Source organism: Melanerpes formicivorus, unplaced genomic scaffold, assembly GCF_026170545.1.
Source record: "Melanerpes formicivorus ecotype bairdi unplaced genomic scaffold, bMelFor1.0.p_v2 SCAF_53, whole genome shotgun sequence".
NCBI lineage: Eukaryota > Metazoa > Chordata > Aves > Piciformes > Picidae > Melanerpes > Melanerpes formicivorus.
This window is the reverse complement of record NW_027142405.1, coordinates 570,415-589,831: the sequence shown is the minus strand read 5'-3', so window position 1 is coordinate 589,831 and position 19,417 is coordinate 570,415. Positions and strand designations below refer to the sequence as shown.

At 42.6% G+C, this 19,417-nt stretch overlaps 1 protein-coding gene across 1 annotated transcript in view; it reads left to right on the top strand.

Annotated features, from left to right (window-relative positions):
• Positions 1-18,068, top strand: part of GFOD1 (Gfo/Idh/MocA-like oxidoreductase domain containing 1) — an 82,335-nt gene extending 64,267 nt beyond the window's left edge. The window contains exon 2 of the mRNA XM_068160793.1: positions 10,454-18,068. Within this exon, the coding sequence (XP_068016894.1) occupies positions 10,454-11,373 (920 nt within the window). The 3' untranslated portion in view covers positions 11,374-18,068. The remainder of the gene's footprint in view (positions 1-10,453) is intronic.
• The last annotated feature ends 1,349 nt before the right edge of the window (positions 18,069-19,417 follow it).

Here is a 19,417-nt window from a genome sequence, read left to right as displayed (position 1 = left end):
TGATGAACCATCCTGGTTCTGCTTAGATGGCCCTTAGTCACCTGCAGGCATCGTATTGTCTTGGAGTCAGTAGGGGAATTTTCTGAGCCCCGACACTGCACCTCAGCAGTGATCTACAAAGCACCCAACACCTCTTATTTTATTTCAAGACAAACCAGTTCACTAGTTTCCTGTTTTGTTAAATGCCTTTACAGACTGCTAACCTTGAAATTGCTTCTCTAATCTCACAGTTCATATTATCCTTCGTACTGGTTGAGGCTGCTTGCAATTCTTGCACTATTTGAGCTGTGCGTGTGTGGTTAGCTGAGTGACAGCTCAACTGTTGCTGAAGTGCCCGTCGTTGTCACTAGCAGCAGGGTGTCTTTGCAGGGGTTCTTTTCATCGTGCAGGTAGTCACTTGAGTAAATTTCGTTTTAGCCCATGGTTACAGGACAGCTAAGGCAGAGACAGTCACAAACAGGTTTTTTTCTTTGCCTGCATATTTGAATGTTCCATTCTTTGTTTTCAAAGTGCTTCTGTGGAAAAGAGATCACACGAGTGAGAATAAACCAGCCTGAAAACTGGAGCCATGGTGTGATACACCAGGGCCAGAGGAAGGTGCATGAACCAAGACCCTTGCTTTGGGCAATGTGTACAGTTCAGGCTCATGCGTGTTTACTGTATAGAATTTTTCATTTAGTATTGGAATCATAGAACCATTTTGGTTGGAAAAGACCTTTAAAATTATTGAGACCAACCATTATCTAACTCTATCAAGTCTGGTGCTAAACCATCCTTCAGCACCATATCTCTGCTTCTTTGAAATACCTCTCAGGGATGGGGATTCAACTGCCCCCCTAGTGAGCCTCTTCTACTGTTTGAGAACAGTTTCAGTGAAAAAATGTCTTCAAATATTCAATCTAAACCTCCCCAGTGCAAGCCGAGGCCATTTCCTCTCATCTTGTCAGTCGTTACTAGGTAGAAGGGACTGACCCCCACCTCTCTGCAGCCTCCTTTCAGGTAGTTGTAGAGAATGAGAATACTTCCCCTCAGCCTCTGTTTCTCCAGTGAAAAAGTGAAGTTGGGATGTAACAGTGCATGGGTTCTTTTACTTTGTAATATTTTGATACAGGAGGAGATGCAGAGTTAGTAAAATCTGTAGAAGCCATTGATTTGCTGTGGCCAAATGAGCTGTTGCTTATCATCAGGGTGGTGGATTACTCCCTGCATGCAATTGCTGTCTGCTTTAGCTGCAAAGGAAGACATGTTCCTTCAGTCATGTTGCTTCATCAGACTAAGGAAACACACATGCCCTGTAAGGATGAATCAGTTCATGAGCGATGACTCATACTATCGTAACTTGGTTTTTCCTAACAGCTATGTGCATCTGTGATTAGCAAAGATTGCCTTGGCCAGTGTTGGAGCAGTGACTAATGACAGTCTTGTTAGGAATTCATCATCCAGATTTATCTCCTTGTCAAAAGTTTTGTTAAATAATGTTTCCTCAAAGAAACATTGTCTCATGATCAATTTTCTCCTGATAGATGTATTAATTGAAATAAATATGCTTTTCATGCCACTCAAGGAACTGAGTGACAGATCATGCACTGAATGCAATAAATACAACCATTGTTCTCATTGTCACTGTAATTATTACTGTGTTGCAATATCAAGAGCAGCGGCATGTAAGAGTAACAGAGACACCTAGACACCTCTGTATGCTAATAAACCCCCCTCATCCTGTGTGAAAATGTATTCAAATCACCTGAGTGATTATTTGTATGAGATAGCCCAGAGCAGAGCAGACTTCTATCACTCTCTCACTTCTCTTGCTAGAAATGTACATACCCATAATTGTTTAGACCATTTTCAGAGGGATTCAAAATCTTTTCATCACTGTGCAGGATGTGATTCATGCATCTCCACATATAATGCTTCAAAAATTGTATCAACCCAGTAGAACATCCTGTCCAAGTATTGCATTTCTCTAGACTGATGTAGAAATTGGGCAGTAGCTTAACTCACACACATATCACTGTTTTAATGTTATTACTTCATCATTCCCTCCTGTCCAGTCTGGGTGTTAATTTCCTCTGAAATCTATTTCTTCTCCCTTGTTACTACTTTTTTTGTCATCAGAATTGAGGCTATAAGGGCTTACACAAATATTGGACTGAAGGAGAGCCTTTTAGGATAGGCCTTCAAAGACTGGGATCTTGTTGATACCATTGGGGCTTGCTATGCAGCTTCTGGAGTGGCTGGATCTCCTCTGGGTTGTTTGCACTAGTCCTTTCCAGCATCCTGCTTTCTGCCTTGTAGTGTTCTTCCTTCCTATTTCCTCTTTTCTGTTCTTCTCCTACTTCCTCAGCCATCTTATAGAATCATAGAATCAGTAAGGTTGGAAAAGACCTCAAAGATCATCAAGTCCAACCTGTCACCACAGACCTCGTGACTAAGCCATGGCTTCAAGTGCCACATCCAATCCCTTTTTGAACACCTCCAGGGACGGTGACTCCACCACCTCCCTGGGCAGCACATTCCAATGGCAAATCACTCTTTCTGTGAAGAACTTCTTCCTAACATCCAGCCCAAACCTCCCCTGGTGCAGCATCTTCCTGCTTTCCTCTCCTGCTTGCTCAGCTGGAGTCACTGCAGAAAATCCCTATGGCCACCTTGGGTTCCCTTGGAAGCTCCAGGAGGAAAGCAGGACTATGGGCTTCAAGTAAGTCCTCCCAATGCCTGGGTTACCACTCCCTTCCCATTACTTCATCACCCAGATAAGCTTCATATTAATGAGCACAATATCACTCTCTGCCTTACAGCAGTTTTGTGGTGAAACAGTCAAACAAAAGAAACGCTTCTTGTTGAGATGACTGTTTGAAAACTCTGCCTGAGGACCCGGGCATTGCCTGCTGCTGAAAGCCTGCAGCCAGGGTATCTTCATAAAATCATAGAATGTTAGAGGTTGGAAGGGACCTCCAGAGATCAAGTCCAACCCCCTTGTCAAAGCATGTGAGCTTGGAAAGACCTGCTTACAGAGTTCTCATTATAAAAGGGTACTGGTTACTCAGCAGTACTACACTGATTGAAGAGCAGATCAGAAAATAATTTTTTCATGCTAAAGATTTTGGGTTTATCACGCATGTAGCAGGCTGAGCTAACATATGATTGCTGTAACTCTGAGAGACTGAAGAGCCACCCTAGCTATCAAAACTTCAAATAGATGAACAGTGGCTGTATGAGCCAGTGTAGATAACAGATCTTTTGAGGTCCTGGCTAAATTACAGTCTCCAAATGTTGTGTCTTTTGCAAATTCAAAGGAAAGGGATAGAAGAGAATGGTTCAAATAGCTGTGCAGATTTCTGAAGTCTTTGTGACTGAGGGAAAAAATAATTATGTTTTTGCATATAAGTATACACCAAAATTCATGGATATGCAAAGACATTTTCTAAATATCCACTGGGGTTTCAGGAGTACTATCTGCTAACATGATTGATGTTGCAGATCCCTGGCTAGTATGGCAATGTGCAAAATAGACAGTTCTGCTGATCCTCGGCTTGTATCAAACATCAGTGTAGCTGTAGGGAACCACACACTGGCTCCTGTTGCCTAATGTGGTTTCTGAGGTGGTTTCTGTGCTGCAAACCCATGGAGTTGACAGTGCATGTACAGCTGTACAGAAGAGAAAATTTCTGTAAATCAACTTTAAATGAAGGGCACTGACTTTTGATTTAAGCCATTTGTTTTGACTGTGGTTTCTGATACATTCCTAAGGAAAATTGTCAGTGTGGCAAACCCAACTGTTTGCATCAAAGTGCAGCCTGGTAACTAAATGTGCTGCTTTTTGTTTGTTTTGTTGGTACATTTATGAGTAGCTGTCAGTCTTATTTATAAAAGTGCTGAATATCTCACCTTATTTTTTCAGTGTTGCAAGGCTGGGAAAATGTGGGTGAGATACTCCTCATTTGTGTGCTAGATGATAACTATTTTGTATCTGTAAGCTGGGTCAAACTGCATTAGGATGGAAACCATGATCACAGCTAATAACATGGGTACTAATAATACAGCACACATCATTGCAGCATGTCATACAAGCTGTGAACAGAGCTGAGTGCCAAAGATGATTTCCACTTTGATTCTGCATGGGATCCAAAGGCAACAACAGCAGCTGCAGTGGTCAGAATCTGAGAAGAAACATTTGCCTGTATTTATTTATTGTAACTGTGTTACTAGTGCCGTGAGTTGTCACCACTTGGAGTGACTTGGTTTGAATCTGACCTGACCAACCTGATCTCCTTCTATGATCAGGTGACCCGCCTGGTGGATGTGGGGAGGCCTGTCATGTGGTCTGCCTGGACCTCAGCAAGGCCTGTGACACCATCCCCCATAGCAAACTCCTGGCCAAGCTGTCAGCCCATGGCTTGGACGGGACCACACTGCGATGGGTTAGGAGCTGGCTGGCTGGCCGAGCCCAGACAGTGGAGGTGAATGGTGCCACATCCAGCTGGCGGCCAGTTACTAGTGGAGTCCCCCAGGGATCAGTGCTGGGCCCCATCCTCTTTAACATCTTTACTGATGATCTGGATGAGGGCATTGAGTCCATCATCAGTAAATTTGCTGACGACACCAAGCTGGGGGCAGGAGTTGATCTGCTGGAGGGTAGAGAGGCTCTGCAGAGGGACCTCGACAGGCTGGACAGATGGGCAGAGTCCAACGGCATGAGATTGAACACATCCAAGTCCCGGGTTCTGCACATTGGCCACAACAGCCCCATGCAGTGCTACAGGCTGGGGTCAGAGTGGCTGGAGAGCAGCCAGGCAGAGAGGGACCTGGGGATACTGGTCGATGGTAGGCTGAACATGAGCCACCAGTGTGCCCAGGCAGCCAAGAGGGCCAATGCCATCCTGGCCTGCATCAGGAACAGTGTGGCCAGCAGGAGCAGGGAGGTCATTCTGCCCCTGTACACTGCACTGGGTAGGCCACACCTCGAGTCCTGTGTCCAGTTCTGGGCCCCTCAGTTTAGGAAGGATGTTGACTTGCTGGAACGAGTCCAGAGAAGGGCAACAAAGTTGGTGAGGGGTTTGGAACACAAGCCCTATGAGGAAAGACTGAGGGAGCTGGGGTTGCTTAGCCTGGAGAGGAGGAGACTCAGGGGTGACCTTATCACTCTCTACAACTACCTGAAGGGAGGTTGTAGACAGGCTGATGATGGTCTCTTCTCCCAGGCAGCCTGTACCAGAACAAGAGGACACAGTCTCAGGCTGCGCCAGGGGAGGTTTAGGTTGGATGTTAGGAAGAAGTTCTACACAGAAAGAGTGATTGGCCATTGGAATGGGCTGCCTGGGGAGGTGGTGGAGTCACCATCATTGGAGGTGTTCAGGAGGAGACTTGATGGGGTGCTTGGTGCTATGGTTTAGCTGTTTGGGTGGATTGGATTGGTTGATGGGTTGGACGCGATGATCTTGAAGGTCTCTTCCAACCTGGTTTGGTTTACTCTAAATAAAGTTTATTCTAAATAAAGTTTATTCTTGCAAAGAAAATACACCTGTGTTTAGAGAAGATAATACAATCTGCTATAAATATATAAAATAATCATTTTGAACTAACTTGCTAAGCATGCTCTTCCACCCTTCCTGTGTTTGCTGAAACTCCCAGGCCATTCTTTTGAGTTCCTTTTCAAGCTTTAGATATTTTTTGCTGTGACTAATTTAACTTAATGCACCAAAACCTTATTTTCCTCTTTCATCTCACCCCCTCCTGACCAAGAGCAATAGGTAGCAACTGTGAATTAATGAATCATTCTGGTGCCAGTGAAGGTTTTGATTATATGCCCAGACTCCAAATAGAGCCCTATTTGATTTTCTTGTGAATAGGAGGAGAATATATTGCACTGGGGTCTCATGTCCTGAGCCCAGTGGATAGAGGACGAACCTTGTGCCAGTTCCAACAACGGACACTCTTTTTACTTTTTAATGTTTTTGAAACAATCAGAGCAGATGGGGAAAAGGCTGATTGCAGGCTCCAGACTTGATGAAGCCGGGCCTTGTTAGAGCTGCTGCCCTAGGATGTTGCTTGGGTTTAGGTTGTGCCGCACAGGGATGTTACATGGACAAGAAAACTTAGGCTGCTGGTAGCCAAGGAGCTAAAGTTGTCTGTAAAATGAGGAGCTGCAAAGCTCCAAAATCTTGCTGTAGTTCCTTATTCTTTGCTTGTATTTGCATGGGAAAAAAAATTTACTGCTACTGCTATCCTGGGCAGTATCTACTTGGCACTCACTTCTGGGCTGTTTGGCTTTCAAAACTATCTGCACATTACAAGGGCTTCATTTTTGTAAAAGGAAGGCTGAGGTTTGCAAATAAATCACACGACTTCCTGACCAAAGGAATTGCTGTGAGATGGATGACAAGCCATTAGATCATGGTTACACTTTGACTTTTCAGCAAAAGGTGCAAGAGAAATGACAGTATCACCAAGGTTGGAAGAGACCTCAAAGATCATCAAGTTCAACCTGTAAATCTGCCTTCAGATGGTAGTACCAATGACAGCATAAACTTTTGGGTTTTTTTTTCATTGCTCAGCTGCTTCTAGAGAATTGATTAGACCACTGCTTCCTCAGAGAAGATCAGTGGGGTTTAATAATGTTAAGATAAATGCACACTGGTATCTAAGCTATTGAAGTTTGGTTTGGGGAATATATGCACTCTTGGAGATACAGAGTAGTCAAGCTGGACCATTCAGCCCTTAGCCTTCCTTGTGAAACACTAGTGTTAGTAGTGGTTTTGTGATGTGGACCTGTTCTGGAAACTTTGATTCATTTTAAAGAAGAACCAAGTGGTCATCTTCTTCCATTCTTTAGCAAACAAGCATAGAAGTCAAATTCTCTTGTGTCATTTTGCTCAAACTTGTGTCCTTTCAAATTTTAAAGAACTGCTGGAATGAGTTAGACCCTAGTTATTGCCCTACGGATATTGTCTGTCCCATGGATGGTTATCTTCCAGCTTTGCTATTGCTCATTTTTTCCTGTTTTCCTATTAGAGAGAGAAGATAGAAGACCTGTGAGGTCTAAAATGATTGCTACCTTGTGGCCCCACACCTGTGGACACAGTTGTGACACCATGGCATGGTGCCTCTTAATGGAGATTCTTGGCATTTCTGGTTGTCTGTTGTTGAGGAATGGCTTGAATTGCAGGGACATGGTTCTATGGAACAGTTGTTTGATCAGAGTGTATAGGCCAGACTCCATCTTGCTGTTTACTGCTCACAGCTTAGCTGGTATGCTGATGTAGCAAGGTCACCACAGCCCTGTGACTGTGCTTGCAGTTTCTCGTAAGATAGCACTATGTGAAATAGTTACTTACAAGATAGTAGTATGTGAAACAAAGTATATATATGAAACAAAGAACTACTGAGAAAGGAGGTTGTGAAGTTGCACGTAGGCCTAACTGCAAGTAGGTTGGATAATATGATGTAACCCTGGACTAATAGCTAATAGAATAATGACACGTATGCATATTTAGCTGAAGATACTATATAAGCTGTGCTTTTGAACAATAAAGTTGAAGCCTGATTACCAATCATATTGATTGTCTGCTCGATGCTTCCCACCGCAACAGTCTCTGCCTGGAGCAGTGGGTGAGTGGGTCCCAGGCTGAAGGGCCTTCTGCTCTGCCTGTCACTGCTTTAGAGAATGGCTCAAAGGTGACTTCTCCTTTTGAGAAGGGAGTAGAGGGGAAGAGAGCAGAAAACTATGGTGTTTTGATCTGCCTGTTTCTTATTTTAGTTGCATAAACACACCCAAGTATTTCTTAAATTAAATTAAGCAAACCTTTCATGTTCTCTCCCTGCTTCAAGAAAGCTTAATGTGGCTGCTTGTAGATTTGCAGCTACAGAGAAAACAAAGATCTGCAGTGTGCACAGACTCGAGTGCTGAGCAGTGTCACGCTGAAAGAACCTGCACAAGCTTTAATAGAATATAAAAGCTTTTTGGGCACCAAACAAAAATCTGTTTAAATCCCTGACAGGGGTGAGAGCACAGCATGTATTATCAGCAAATGCACAGAGACAGAAAAGCTCTCAAATTTGCATTTTGGATTTGCTGTAATTAAAAAGTTTTGACCTTTCCAAAAAGGTTGAAATAGTGGAAGGACTAAGCATAAGAGACTACCCTTTCCCTGTCTCTGCATAAATATTTAGAACTCTTTCCTTTTCACTGTATTTGTGCTTGATATGCTTGCCTTACACTGATCCTAATGGCAATTTCTCTTGAATGTAAGGGGTATAAAACCCTATAGGCTTCATTCTCATATTTATAACCATCATGTGGTACACACATTGTGATAGTCCCAAGTATTCCCTGCCTCACACAGTGAAGTTTTGATCCCAACAAAAAAGATTGTCCCTGGGCTGCAATTCCTCATGAAAGCAGATCCTTTTCCTTCCACATGTGCAGAGCTGCATATTGTGAGAGATTAGTGCCTGCACAGACCTCACATAAAATGTGACAGCCGCCTGTGAGGCAGAATAATGCAAGCTGAGCTGGAGCAGAAAGTGATGCCTGTGAATCAGTGGTGAAGAGATCAGGTGATGACATACGGGGTTTTTGGTAGGGAAAAGGTTAGGCAGGTTTTTTCTGACTAAGATTTCCTTTATTTTGATGTTGACTGATTTGCCAGACTAAAATCACTTCTCAGAGAGTTTGTGTTAACTCAAGGACAATGATATTGGTGATCTGTACTAAGTGGTGTAGCCATGGCTGCCATTTAGAGGAACATAGGGCAGGTGGATGAATGCTTTCTCCAATATCAAACAGTTGCAGAGAAAAGTTATTCAGGAGCAGGAAAAAAAGTGCTCTGAGTTTGAAAATGTCAACTCAGTCACCAGCAGCAGTCTGTAAAGATCAAATAGAAAAGTGAGAAGGAAAGGCCGTGTCCACTGAACAGATTATTTCTGCCTAATATAAGAAGCAAGTTGAAGGAAGATCTTTCCCTTCTTGGCTGTTTACTAGATGTGACTGCCACTCCAATGGTGATAGCCTTCCCTCCAGTTTCAGCTACTCAAGTAGCAGCAGACAAAGACTCGGAATAGGCAGCGCGAATAAGCTGGTTATTGAATGTTTGGACTGTGACCCCCTTCTTCTTCCAGTCAGGCTGTTAAATATGCATATAAGTGGGCTGAGGCAGATTCCTGCCATCTGTCTGTATTTATATGACTTCATCCAAACAGCTCCAAAACATGTAAAATTTTATCCTCACATCAGCTCTTTAAAGAAATACATATCTTTTTCACCTACCTGAAGGGAAAAAGAATCAAAACACAAAGTGATTTAGTGAGCAACCAGATTTATTCATGTGGGTTCTATCAGGCAGGATCCAAATTTATGTCTTTTAAGTGCCAGGCCCAGCTGTAGCCTGAGGCTGTCTAGGCAGTGATCATATTTAGTGCTTCAAGGTGTTGTATTGCTCACCTAATGTTGCTCATTAAGTGTAAAACCATATTTGTATGAAATAAAAGGTAGACTCTGTCACAGTATGTGTGTGTGGGCACAGAAAAAAAGTATTTGACAAGGAGAAATCAATAATACATGCATTATTTAGGTATCTCAGCCTGCACTATATTCGGTTGCACACCTTGATGGCCAGATAAAATAGGACCTGTCATGCAAGCTTCAGTAAACAGTGTGCCCATATGGGCAATTCTGTGAGAGAACAGATTGTCACAGCTACGTTTGACCTGGTTTAGAACATTCATGGCTCTCCCTTGGCACCATGGATGTGCTGTTGACATTTCAGAAGAGCTGATTAAAAAAAAAAGTGAGTGCCATTGTCAGAATACCATGACATTTTGTGAGCAAGAAGCAATCTCTACATATCAAATCAAGCCACAAGCCCAGTACTTCTCCCTCTCTTCAGTCAGAGATCTTCAACAATCTAAAAGGGAAAGATGAAGCACAAGACCATTGAGAAGACAAGGCCAGTTTTTAGTGTACCTACCTTAAGTTACTGTGTACACAAAGTTGTGTTAGCCATATGCTTCAGGGATTTAAGGTGAAGCTCAGATTCAGCTCTTGGATGCCCACACAATGGCATGTTATCACAGATGAGATATCTTTGAGGTGGCTGGGTCAGGGGGGTTGTTTTAATACCTGTTTCCAGAAGTTAGCAAATGTAGGGTAGCGGTCCACTTTAGCTTAGCTTCCTTTCCTATCTCTCCAGGTGCTCATTTTCATGCTATTTTTAGATATGAGTGAATGTTGAAAATAAAAAGTGGAATATTTTCACTGTGGTGCTCAAGAAAGTCTTACAAGTATTTTGGAAACATGCCAGAGGGGATCTTTGTGTCTTTAACAGCATATTGAAATGTTTTCTTCTTTCAAGGATCTTTGCCCTTGGCTTAGTCTTTAAATCTAAGACCTTCAGTTTACTCAACTGATACATTTTTGTTGATGATTTTTTTTTTTTTTTAAACTCTTTTTCAGGCATTGGAAAAAATGTCATCTGTGACCGAACGGCGACTCCCCTGGATGCCTTTAGGATGATGACTGCTGCTCACTATTACCCAAAGCTCATGAGCATCATGGGGAATGTTTTGCGCTTCCTGCCTGCTTTTGTGAAAATGAAGCAGATGATCCAGGAGGGTTACGTAGGGGAGCTGCTGGTGTGTGAGGTCCAGGTTCATAGTGGAAGCCTGCTAGGCAAGAAGTACAACTGGAGCTGTGATGACCTGATGGGAGGTGGGGGCTTGCACTCAGTTGGCACCTACATCATCGACCTCCTGACTTTTCTCACCAGCCAGAAGGCTGTGAAAGTACATGGGTTGCTCAAGACCTTTGTAAAGCAGACAGACCACATCAAAGGGATACGGCAGATCACCAGCGATGACTTCTGTACGTTTCAGATGGTCTTGGAAGGTGGCGTGTGCTGCACCGTGACGCTCAACTTCAATGTCCCTGGGGAGTTCAAACAAGACATTATTGTGGTGGGTTCAGCAGGACGGCTGATTGTAATAGGCACTGATCTCTATGGACAAAGCAACAGCTCTCCTCAGCGGGAGCTCCTTCTAAAGGACTCTACACCAGTCAGCAACTCCTTACTTCCGGAGAAAGCCTTCAGTGACATCCCATCCCCCTACCTCCGGGGCACCATTAAGATGGTTCAAGCTGTCCGGCAGGCATTTGAGGACCAGGATGACAGGAGGACCTGGGATGGGAGGCCCCTTACAATGGCTGCCACTTTTGATGACTGTCTGTATGCCCTGTGCGTGGTGGACACCATTAAAAAGTCAAACCAGTTGGGCGAGTGGCAGAACATTTCAATCATGACGGAGGAGCCAGAACTGAGCCCAGCATACTTAATCAGTGAAGCCATGCGGAAGAGCAGGATGTCTCTGTACTGCTAGCTCTTCTCAGCTCCTAGGCAAAAATAGGAACCAGACAGCTTTTGAAGGAAATGGTAATGCAGCCCTGTGAAGGGCTTGGGCATTTCAGAAACAGCTGAGGATACAGGAGAAGGAAATACAGTGTTTGGATCAAGTAAATCTGTTGGTGGCTAAATATCAAAGTGTCCTCAGAAATGCCCCAAACAGGTAGGAGACTTAAGAGCTGACAAAACTGTTTTAATAACAGTATTATCTGGCTAATTGAAAAGATAAATCATGGACTCATCTCCTGCTTGCAGGTGCTTTAGATTATCCAATAGTGTTTACTGTGAAAGGCTGGGAAGATCCTTTTAGATTTTCCTAACCCACCAGAGGGCTGTGAAGGTACTGTCATGTCGTTCAATTTTCTGTACTGTCTGACATGAATGGTTCCTATCGTAACAGCTGACGCCCCAGTGCTGTAGTGCTACACCTCTAACCAACACACAGAGTAATAGAGTTGTTGTGAAAGTGTTGCGTGATACGGAAAATCTTGGCAGCTCACTTTTCATATACGTTGGTAGGAGCTTCTCTGTGTTGGCTTAGCTAGTTGTTCTTTGGGTTTGTTTTTATTTTAAAGCACAATTTAGTAGGAAAATGTATAGCTTTTAAAACAAAGTGGTCCTCAACCACAGTGTGTATGCAGGGAGGGTCTTCCCTGAGCTCCTGGTAAGCTTCAGTGTTAACTGCACAGGTTTGCTGGTTAAAATAGGTTGTGCAAAACCTTTGTGGATGGCAAGTGGCGTGATACAATAGTGATCATGGGGTTTATTCTACAGCTGAACTCAGGCTATTCATATGGAGGTTTACATGTGATTTCCTGTGTCTGGGACTTCTGAGTGAATTCATTATGCATTTTGGTTAGGTGGAAACCAGTGGAAATTCAACCCAAAATGTGACGCTTAGAGAGGGGTGGTGTTCTTTTAAACCTTTGTGAACTCACACTTGATAGATGCACAGCTTAATTTCATATAGCTCAGCCCAGAAGCTTTCCCCTCCACCATGAGGTGATTGTGAGTGAAAACCAAAAGTTACGAGAAAATCTCCCATCCATTTCCAGGGTCAAAAATTACCTAGGACCCCCCCATCCCTTCACATCCTTAAAGTGACCAACTGCTGGTACTGTGGTAAATGTTCCCTGTCATTAGTGCAGGGGTGGGTAAACTCTTGATATGTTTGTCCTGTCTTCTTTAATACTTTAAATTGCAGTCTTGAAATAATCTTTTGAGGATACATTCTTGAAAGAGTATAGTAAAAGGCACACAAATTATCTGAGGAAAGAGAGATCCTGCATAAAGCTGCTCCACTGCTTATGTGTTTACAATGCTAGGTCCTCAGATAGGAAAAAATGTAGAACATAAGCAAATAGCACTAAATGATATTAAACTTGAGAGAAACCTTTTGACTAGGACATAGAAGAGAATGTTTGGTTAAGCTGTAAATGAAAGGAGATAAATATGACCCTCTTTCTCAAGGCCATCACATTAGTGTTGCCATTTTAGGTTAGAAAGAGAAATGTCAGAATAATTTAGATATTTTTAAAAAGCACTTAAGAGTTTTGCTATTTTTAGGAGCACTAAGGGCTTCTCTAGGGCTTCTCCTACAAATTACTTCCTCTGATTGCTGTGTGCTCCTGCCTGTCCTATGCCCCATTTTAGAGCTTCATTTTTTTTTGAACTTGAGGCATCAATAGTGTAGTTCTTCTCATCTGACTTCAGCCAGCTGAAACTCAAGTGTCTTGTCCAGATCAGCTGTGCAAGGACACAGTAGTCAATACAGAGAGAGCTCTCCAAAGGCTAACTCAGTTCATCCCACAGTTAAGGAGAAACCCACTGGAAATTCCTGCCCTCCTCCTTCACAGACAGTCTTGGCTTCTACATTTTTAGGTGGCTAAAGTTAGAAAACTTGGGAGTTAGAAAACTCCCCAGCCCAAAATAATTCATCTGTACTTAATTTTTTAGGAGCATCTGTGTATCCTTTCATGAAACGTCCTCCAAGGTAGGACAGTGTGACCGGTGAAGGAACAGTGTAATACTGCAAACTCACACCCAAACAGAATTCTCCCATGCTGCCCTGCCATTTCTAACAACTGTCTCTGGGGCTGACAGCTTTTGCAAAGACCTTGGGCAGGCTTTGGATGTTTTGCCTAAAAAATTATTTCTCTGATAGTTCCTGAGGCAGTAGCTGTGCCAACAGGATTTTCCCATTATAACTGTCATGGTACAGCATGCTATCCAGCTCCTGCCATGAAAATTACACAGAGGAATACAGAAGAGAGAATTTGATAAACAAATTGTCTATCTATGCCCTGAAAAAATGGAATTAAAGTTTTCATATAGTAAAGTAAAAACCATTTATTGAAAGTAGCACCTACTTCAAGTCATGAACACAAGCCTGGTGGATAATTAACTGTGTCTAGTTAAACATCATCCAAAATGGACCAAAATATTTGTGAGTTCCACTTCTTAGTGGTTTGACCATTGCACCAGAATTGTTGTTCATGTCTTTGCACCTCTTTTTAGTTCACAAATGTTGACAGTTTTTCCTATCTGTATTTTCTTTTTTTTAATGTGTCTTTCTGAGTTTTGCAAGGCCAGCTAGAAAGATAGGTGCTGGAATCCTGTTCCCTGCCCCTGCAGTGATCAGTCCCCAGATGAGACATTGACTGTAGGGATAGTACTACTGAGCTCAACCTTTCTGTCCCAGATCCAAAGGTATAGGTGACAGGAATGATCCTTCTTCTGTGTGGACTTACTGATGCAGATAGTGCTGCTTAACAGAAAGAAAATCTACTGCTTTGGTGTGGTGTTTAACCCACCACATTTGGTTACATGGCCATTGAATGCTACTGTTAGTACTGGCTTGCAAATGCATTGGATCCTATACATCTTACTGTACAACCGCAGTGGTGACCCCAGAAAGGCAGGCAGAAGGAGCAAGTGGCAGGGTGGGACCACCTCTTTTTATGGAAACATTGATCTTACACTAGATTTAGGTAAAGGTGTTACCCATCTGGGTTGGCATCAGTAACTGCATACGTTCAGGATTGTGTGACAGTTTTTCCATTCTCTAGGAGGTGAAGGTGCTGTAGTGTCAAGTGTAAAGATATTCAACTTCCATCCAGCTTAGTGGAGGAAGGAGTTGGTTTATTTATAGAATGTGTATTGCTATTCTGATTGTTACTCTACAGCCTGGGATCTTTTCTTGGCAGCATCAAGCCTTCTGCTCTTTTGGTACAATTGGATATAGATTGAATTGCCCTCAGTAGACTTTGGAGTTCACACTGTTAAGGATTTGGGCAGCACATAGCAGAGATGTACTTGACTGAACTCAAAAGCGGTACCACACCAGGAAACTTACATTTGGAATTGCACTTTTAATGCTGTTCTTTAATGCTGTGCCACAAGGTTTGAGATGAATGCTGCTAGCATTGGTACAGGCCTGATAGCCAAACTGTGGCTACTGCTGGCATTTACAGTAGCCCTCAAACTATACGTTAGGTAAGAAATGTTCATTCATCTTTCTTAGGGCTGCTGTTGAAGGGGCTCTTTCCTTTGCCGTCAGCCTGTGCACATAGGATACTGAATATTATGGTCTTGCCAAAGACAAAAGAGCCAAAGGGGAGAGCCAGGGTGAAATGCTCTCCTGCTCTGCAGGGGTCTGTTCCAATGCTGAGGTGGTCAGCTGAGAGGCAAGGTCTTATTTTCCATGGGAGTTGCATTGGGGTCCACACTGGGGGTAGGGCAACCCTATGCTGTGTGACAGCAGGGTACAATTAAAGTCCTTCCACATGCCCAAAAGGAGATTGGTGACTGCAGCAGGGAGTGCTGCAGGTCTGCCTGCAGTCTGATGTCTGCACCAACAGGGTCAATGTGCTATGATGTGGAGGGCGAGAGCTGCACCTCCTGTGGGTGACAGCAGCAGCCTAGCTTCACCTATGTTTGGAAGCCCAGGAAGGGACCCTGCCCTAAGGGGAGCAGCATCCGTCCTGTACACCACCTAGATAGATCTGTGCATGATCTCAGTGCTGAACCTACGTGGAGGAAGAACTCCGCAAGAGCTTGGGGTTTCCTATATCTAATATCATGCATGTGTTAAATTAGTAGTACTTTAGCTGTGTAGTTAGAAAATACCAAGTAGAGAGGATATGTCCTTACCCATGCAGCCAAATTGGCAAAGAATCAGGGCATGTGTAGGCAAGTTTAGGCTCAGGATGGACTGCTGTGGAGTTCATCCTTTGCTTTGGCTGAAAGCATGAGAAATTCCTGCCCAGCCAGCACAGGGCAATCAGAGGCACTCTCCACTTTGTACTTAGTGTTTCTTTCCTTCAGACAGTTTTTGAATCAGTGACTGTGCAAGTGAACAGTTGTCCTGGAAGTTCAGCCATTGGAAAAAGGAAGGCTTTTCTGCTGCATGTGGTCACAGCACAAGGACAATTCAATTTCTCCGTTACCTTGTTTATTTATCTGTCCATAAACACGTGGAAAAGACCCAGACAATACAAAAGGACTCACTGATCTACAAAAAAAGGCATTTTATTAAAAGTAAACATGGAATCTTGATGTCTTTGCAGAGATTCAGAAAATACTGATGACAGAATTTCTTTTTCTGGGAAGTTTTATATTTTTTTATCTGTGGCCTTCAGTAGAAAATAAGACAAATTGAAGTCTATTCCCTTTTAAGTTCTGTATTTACAAGGGTTTAAAAGTCCCCAGTGGACTTTTGGCTTTGTGCAGATATTCAACACTGGTGTGAAGTTCCAGTGGCCCAGTGATGTACCCTGAAGTACGTATGAAACTCAGCACTGGAGTGTTTGGCCTCTGCAGGACCAGTTGTGAAATGGCAGCATCATTCAGGACAGCAGTTTCTTATTGTTGTGGTTGAATTTGTTACTTGTGGGAGAAAATTTTGTAGATGTTAGAGATGAAGTATGACTAAATAATAATTGGCAGTCTTATCTGCTTTAAAATTTCCACTTTCTTGAGCTGCTGGATGAAGTCTGTCCAATAAAAATAATTTCCCCTTAACAATAACTGCCCACATCCATTTGCTCATGGAAAGATGAAATTTTAAGGAATTGGGACTATACATAATGCTGCATTCATGAACTGATGTCATAACCTCATGACTTACTGAAGCCAGAGCCCAGGCAAGTAATGATTTTTTTCCAAGCTGCCAAATTGAAGCCTTGGGGTTGGAGAATGAAGGACATCAGCTTAGGTCAAGCTGAAATAGCTTTTATTCAGCATTTTCAGTTAGCGGAATAAACAGAATGGAAATGGTCAATCCAAAACAGAACAAAAAACATGTCTGTAGAAGGTCATTTACATTTTTTCTTTGCAGAATAATTCCCATTTTTAAAGAATGCTGTATTGAAAAGTTAACAAAATGCAATCTTGTACTATATTTTGGTATGTGTGAAATTAACTGTTTGGGACTGGGTGAGATTTTTTGGTGTATGTGTTTGGTTAGGGGCTTTTGTTTAGTTTTTTTTTTATGTTGTTTTGCTAGTTTTTTAAAGTTCAAACTTTTAAAAATCTCCTTCATTAGATTCAATGAATGTCCATTGAGGATGTTCAGTGAATCCAGCTGGCCTTGGGCAGGTTTGGCTCTGAACCTACAGCTTGGCAGCATCACACAGTCACCCCACTTATAGCCATCCGGATTTCGTTTGTGTCTTCTTGTGGCAGTGGGAAAACTGGTTCATTACGTGGAGTTGGCTACAGATAATCAAGATACTTTTTGCAGCAGTGCCAGAAATCATCTTTAGAAACACTTCACTATTAACTTGTTTACCATGGTGATTTATGACTTGCCAGCCATTACTTACTTTTCTTTCTACACCAGCCACCAGACTCACTTCCCTCTTCTGTTTCTCATTCCATTGCAAGCCACAAGGTGAGTCTCCTTGTTTCTCACTGAGCTCATGCTCGGTCTGTGTTACACATGGCATACAGGGTGGCTAACCTACAACTTGACATAACTTGGAATGCCAGTTCATTACAGAGTATGGGAACACCACAACTGCTCAAGGACGTGGCATACTGAATGCCCAGTCAGGGCAGGAATCAAAGCTCCCTGCTATGCTGTGCTTCATGAGCAACACTTACTGCTTCTCCCTGTACTGGTTTTCTTTTATTTGAGTTTGAAAATGAGAATATGTTCAGTTTGTTGCTGTGTCAATATTAAGTATGTATTTATTGTTTTCCAGACATACATACCTATATATAAACGCTATATATATATATATAATGTAAACGCATGGACATATGTACAGTAGATATTTTAAAGAGCTATTTATCAAGAAATGTGTTATAAGAAAACAGAGTTTATATTTTATATATCATGTAGATAGAAAAAAAAAAAAAAGTTAAATTATAGTAGGACTTCTTGGGGTGGGGTTGGAGAAATGGGCAAGGACTGGTTCTATCATTTTAAATAGCCAAACTACTTTGTATGGAAGCTGCCTGCTGTGCCTCTCGGCTGCAATATCTGTTTGTTTCTTCTTCTGGAAGACGATGTGCATTGTTACTTTTACATTGCTTGGGGAATGTAGTTAGTTTATTCTCAGCCAACTGATATGTGCTGCTTAAAACATGGTTTCCTGCTGTTCTGCATATTTGCATTGATGGAATAAAAGGATCTTAAATAGCAAATAAACATGTAAAAGGATGTGATCTCAGCTGTCTCTTGGTTTTCAACACACTTGTATGTGGGGGGGATGGAGAAGGAAGGTAACAACAATTCAGCATTGCTTGGTTTCTGGACCACTTGTTAAGCTCATCACATCAGAGTAAAATACAGGGGCTTTTTGCTGGAGGGAGAGAAGGAAGATTTAATGTTATTAGAAGGACTGAACTAACTAATGCCAGGAGTGATGTGTCCTGAGGAGATGGTTTTATTGCCAAAGGATGCAGGTATATCCAGTGTCACAGCAAGAAGTGGGCACTGGACATCCCTGCTGAGCACAGCCTGGAAATCTTCCTACCTCGTCACTGGTGTCCTGGGATGCCTTTGCCTTCCTTATCATCAGCTTTTCCTGTGGCTTCCCCGTGCCTACTCAGTCCTTGCTCCTATCCACTATCAAGTCATTCTGCTTACACTACTGCTCATTTTCTCCCTTGTATATGGATGTCTCATCACCCTAGTGAGGAGCTGGTTACTCCAGCTGTTCTGATGCTGAAGAAAACCTCACTTGAATACGAAGCAGAAGACAGTATGAAGCACTGGGAAGTTCGAGGCTCTGAGGAAAGATTTAGTGCCTCTGTAATGGATTTGTAAAAATGGAGCATTTCCTGTGTTGGTTTTTTCTGTTTTCCAGTGAAGCACAAGAAAGATGCTGGATTCTACTCACGTCAGCACTATGGAAGTACAGCAAATTGGAGGCACAGATGTGTGAAGAAATGGGAAATCTTCAGCACATAAAATGCACACCTCCCTTAGATGGCATGGTCTTCTTGTGAACTGTCTGTTATGCATTTACTTCATCCCAGAAATGCAGCCCGTTAGCAATTTCTGTTACCACCATTGCAGTTATCACATTTTAAAGACATACCAATGTTTAAGTACACATAAAATAAACTTTTATCAGTTTTAATACACATAATTTTCTTAGGCTGAAGAGGAGAAGAGCACAAGGCAAGGAAGAATCAGTGCCCAGGTCTTCAGGAATAGTATTTTAATGTTTACCCTCATGAGCAAATGCAGTATAACCTTGCTTAGGTCTCCAACTAATCAATTATGTGCACTGAAATAAAATAGGGCCAAAATGTATAGCATATCCTTTCCCACCAACTTCATACCAGAACAAGGCTTACTTCTGCTTCAAAGATTAAAACATGGAAATCTTTGGAAAACAGCACCTGGGGGAGCAACTACAGTGCAAGAGTCTCAGAGATTCAGTGGTATTACTAGTATGCAGTTCCAGCACACACTATAGGTAAGTGCAAGTGCAGGGGCGAGTATAAACATTCCACACTAACGAGGCTACATAAATGCTAAGGTAAACACGTTCAAACATGGGTCA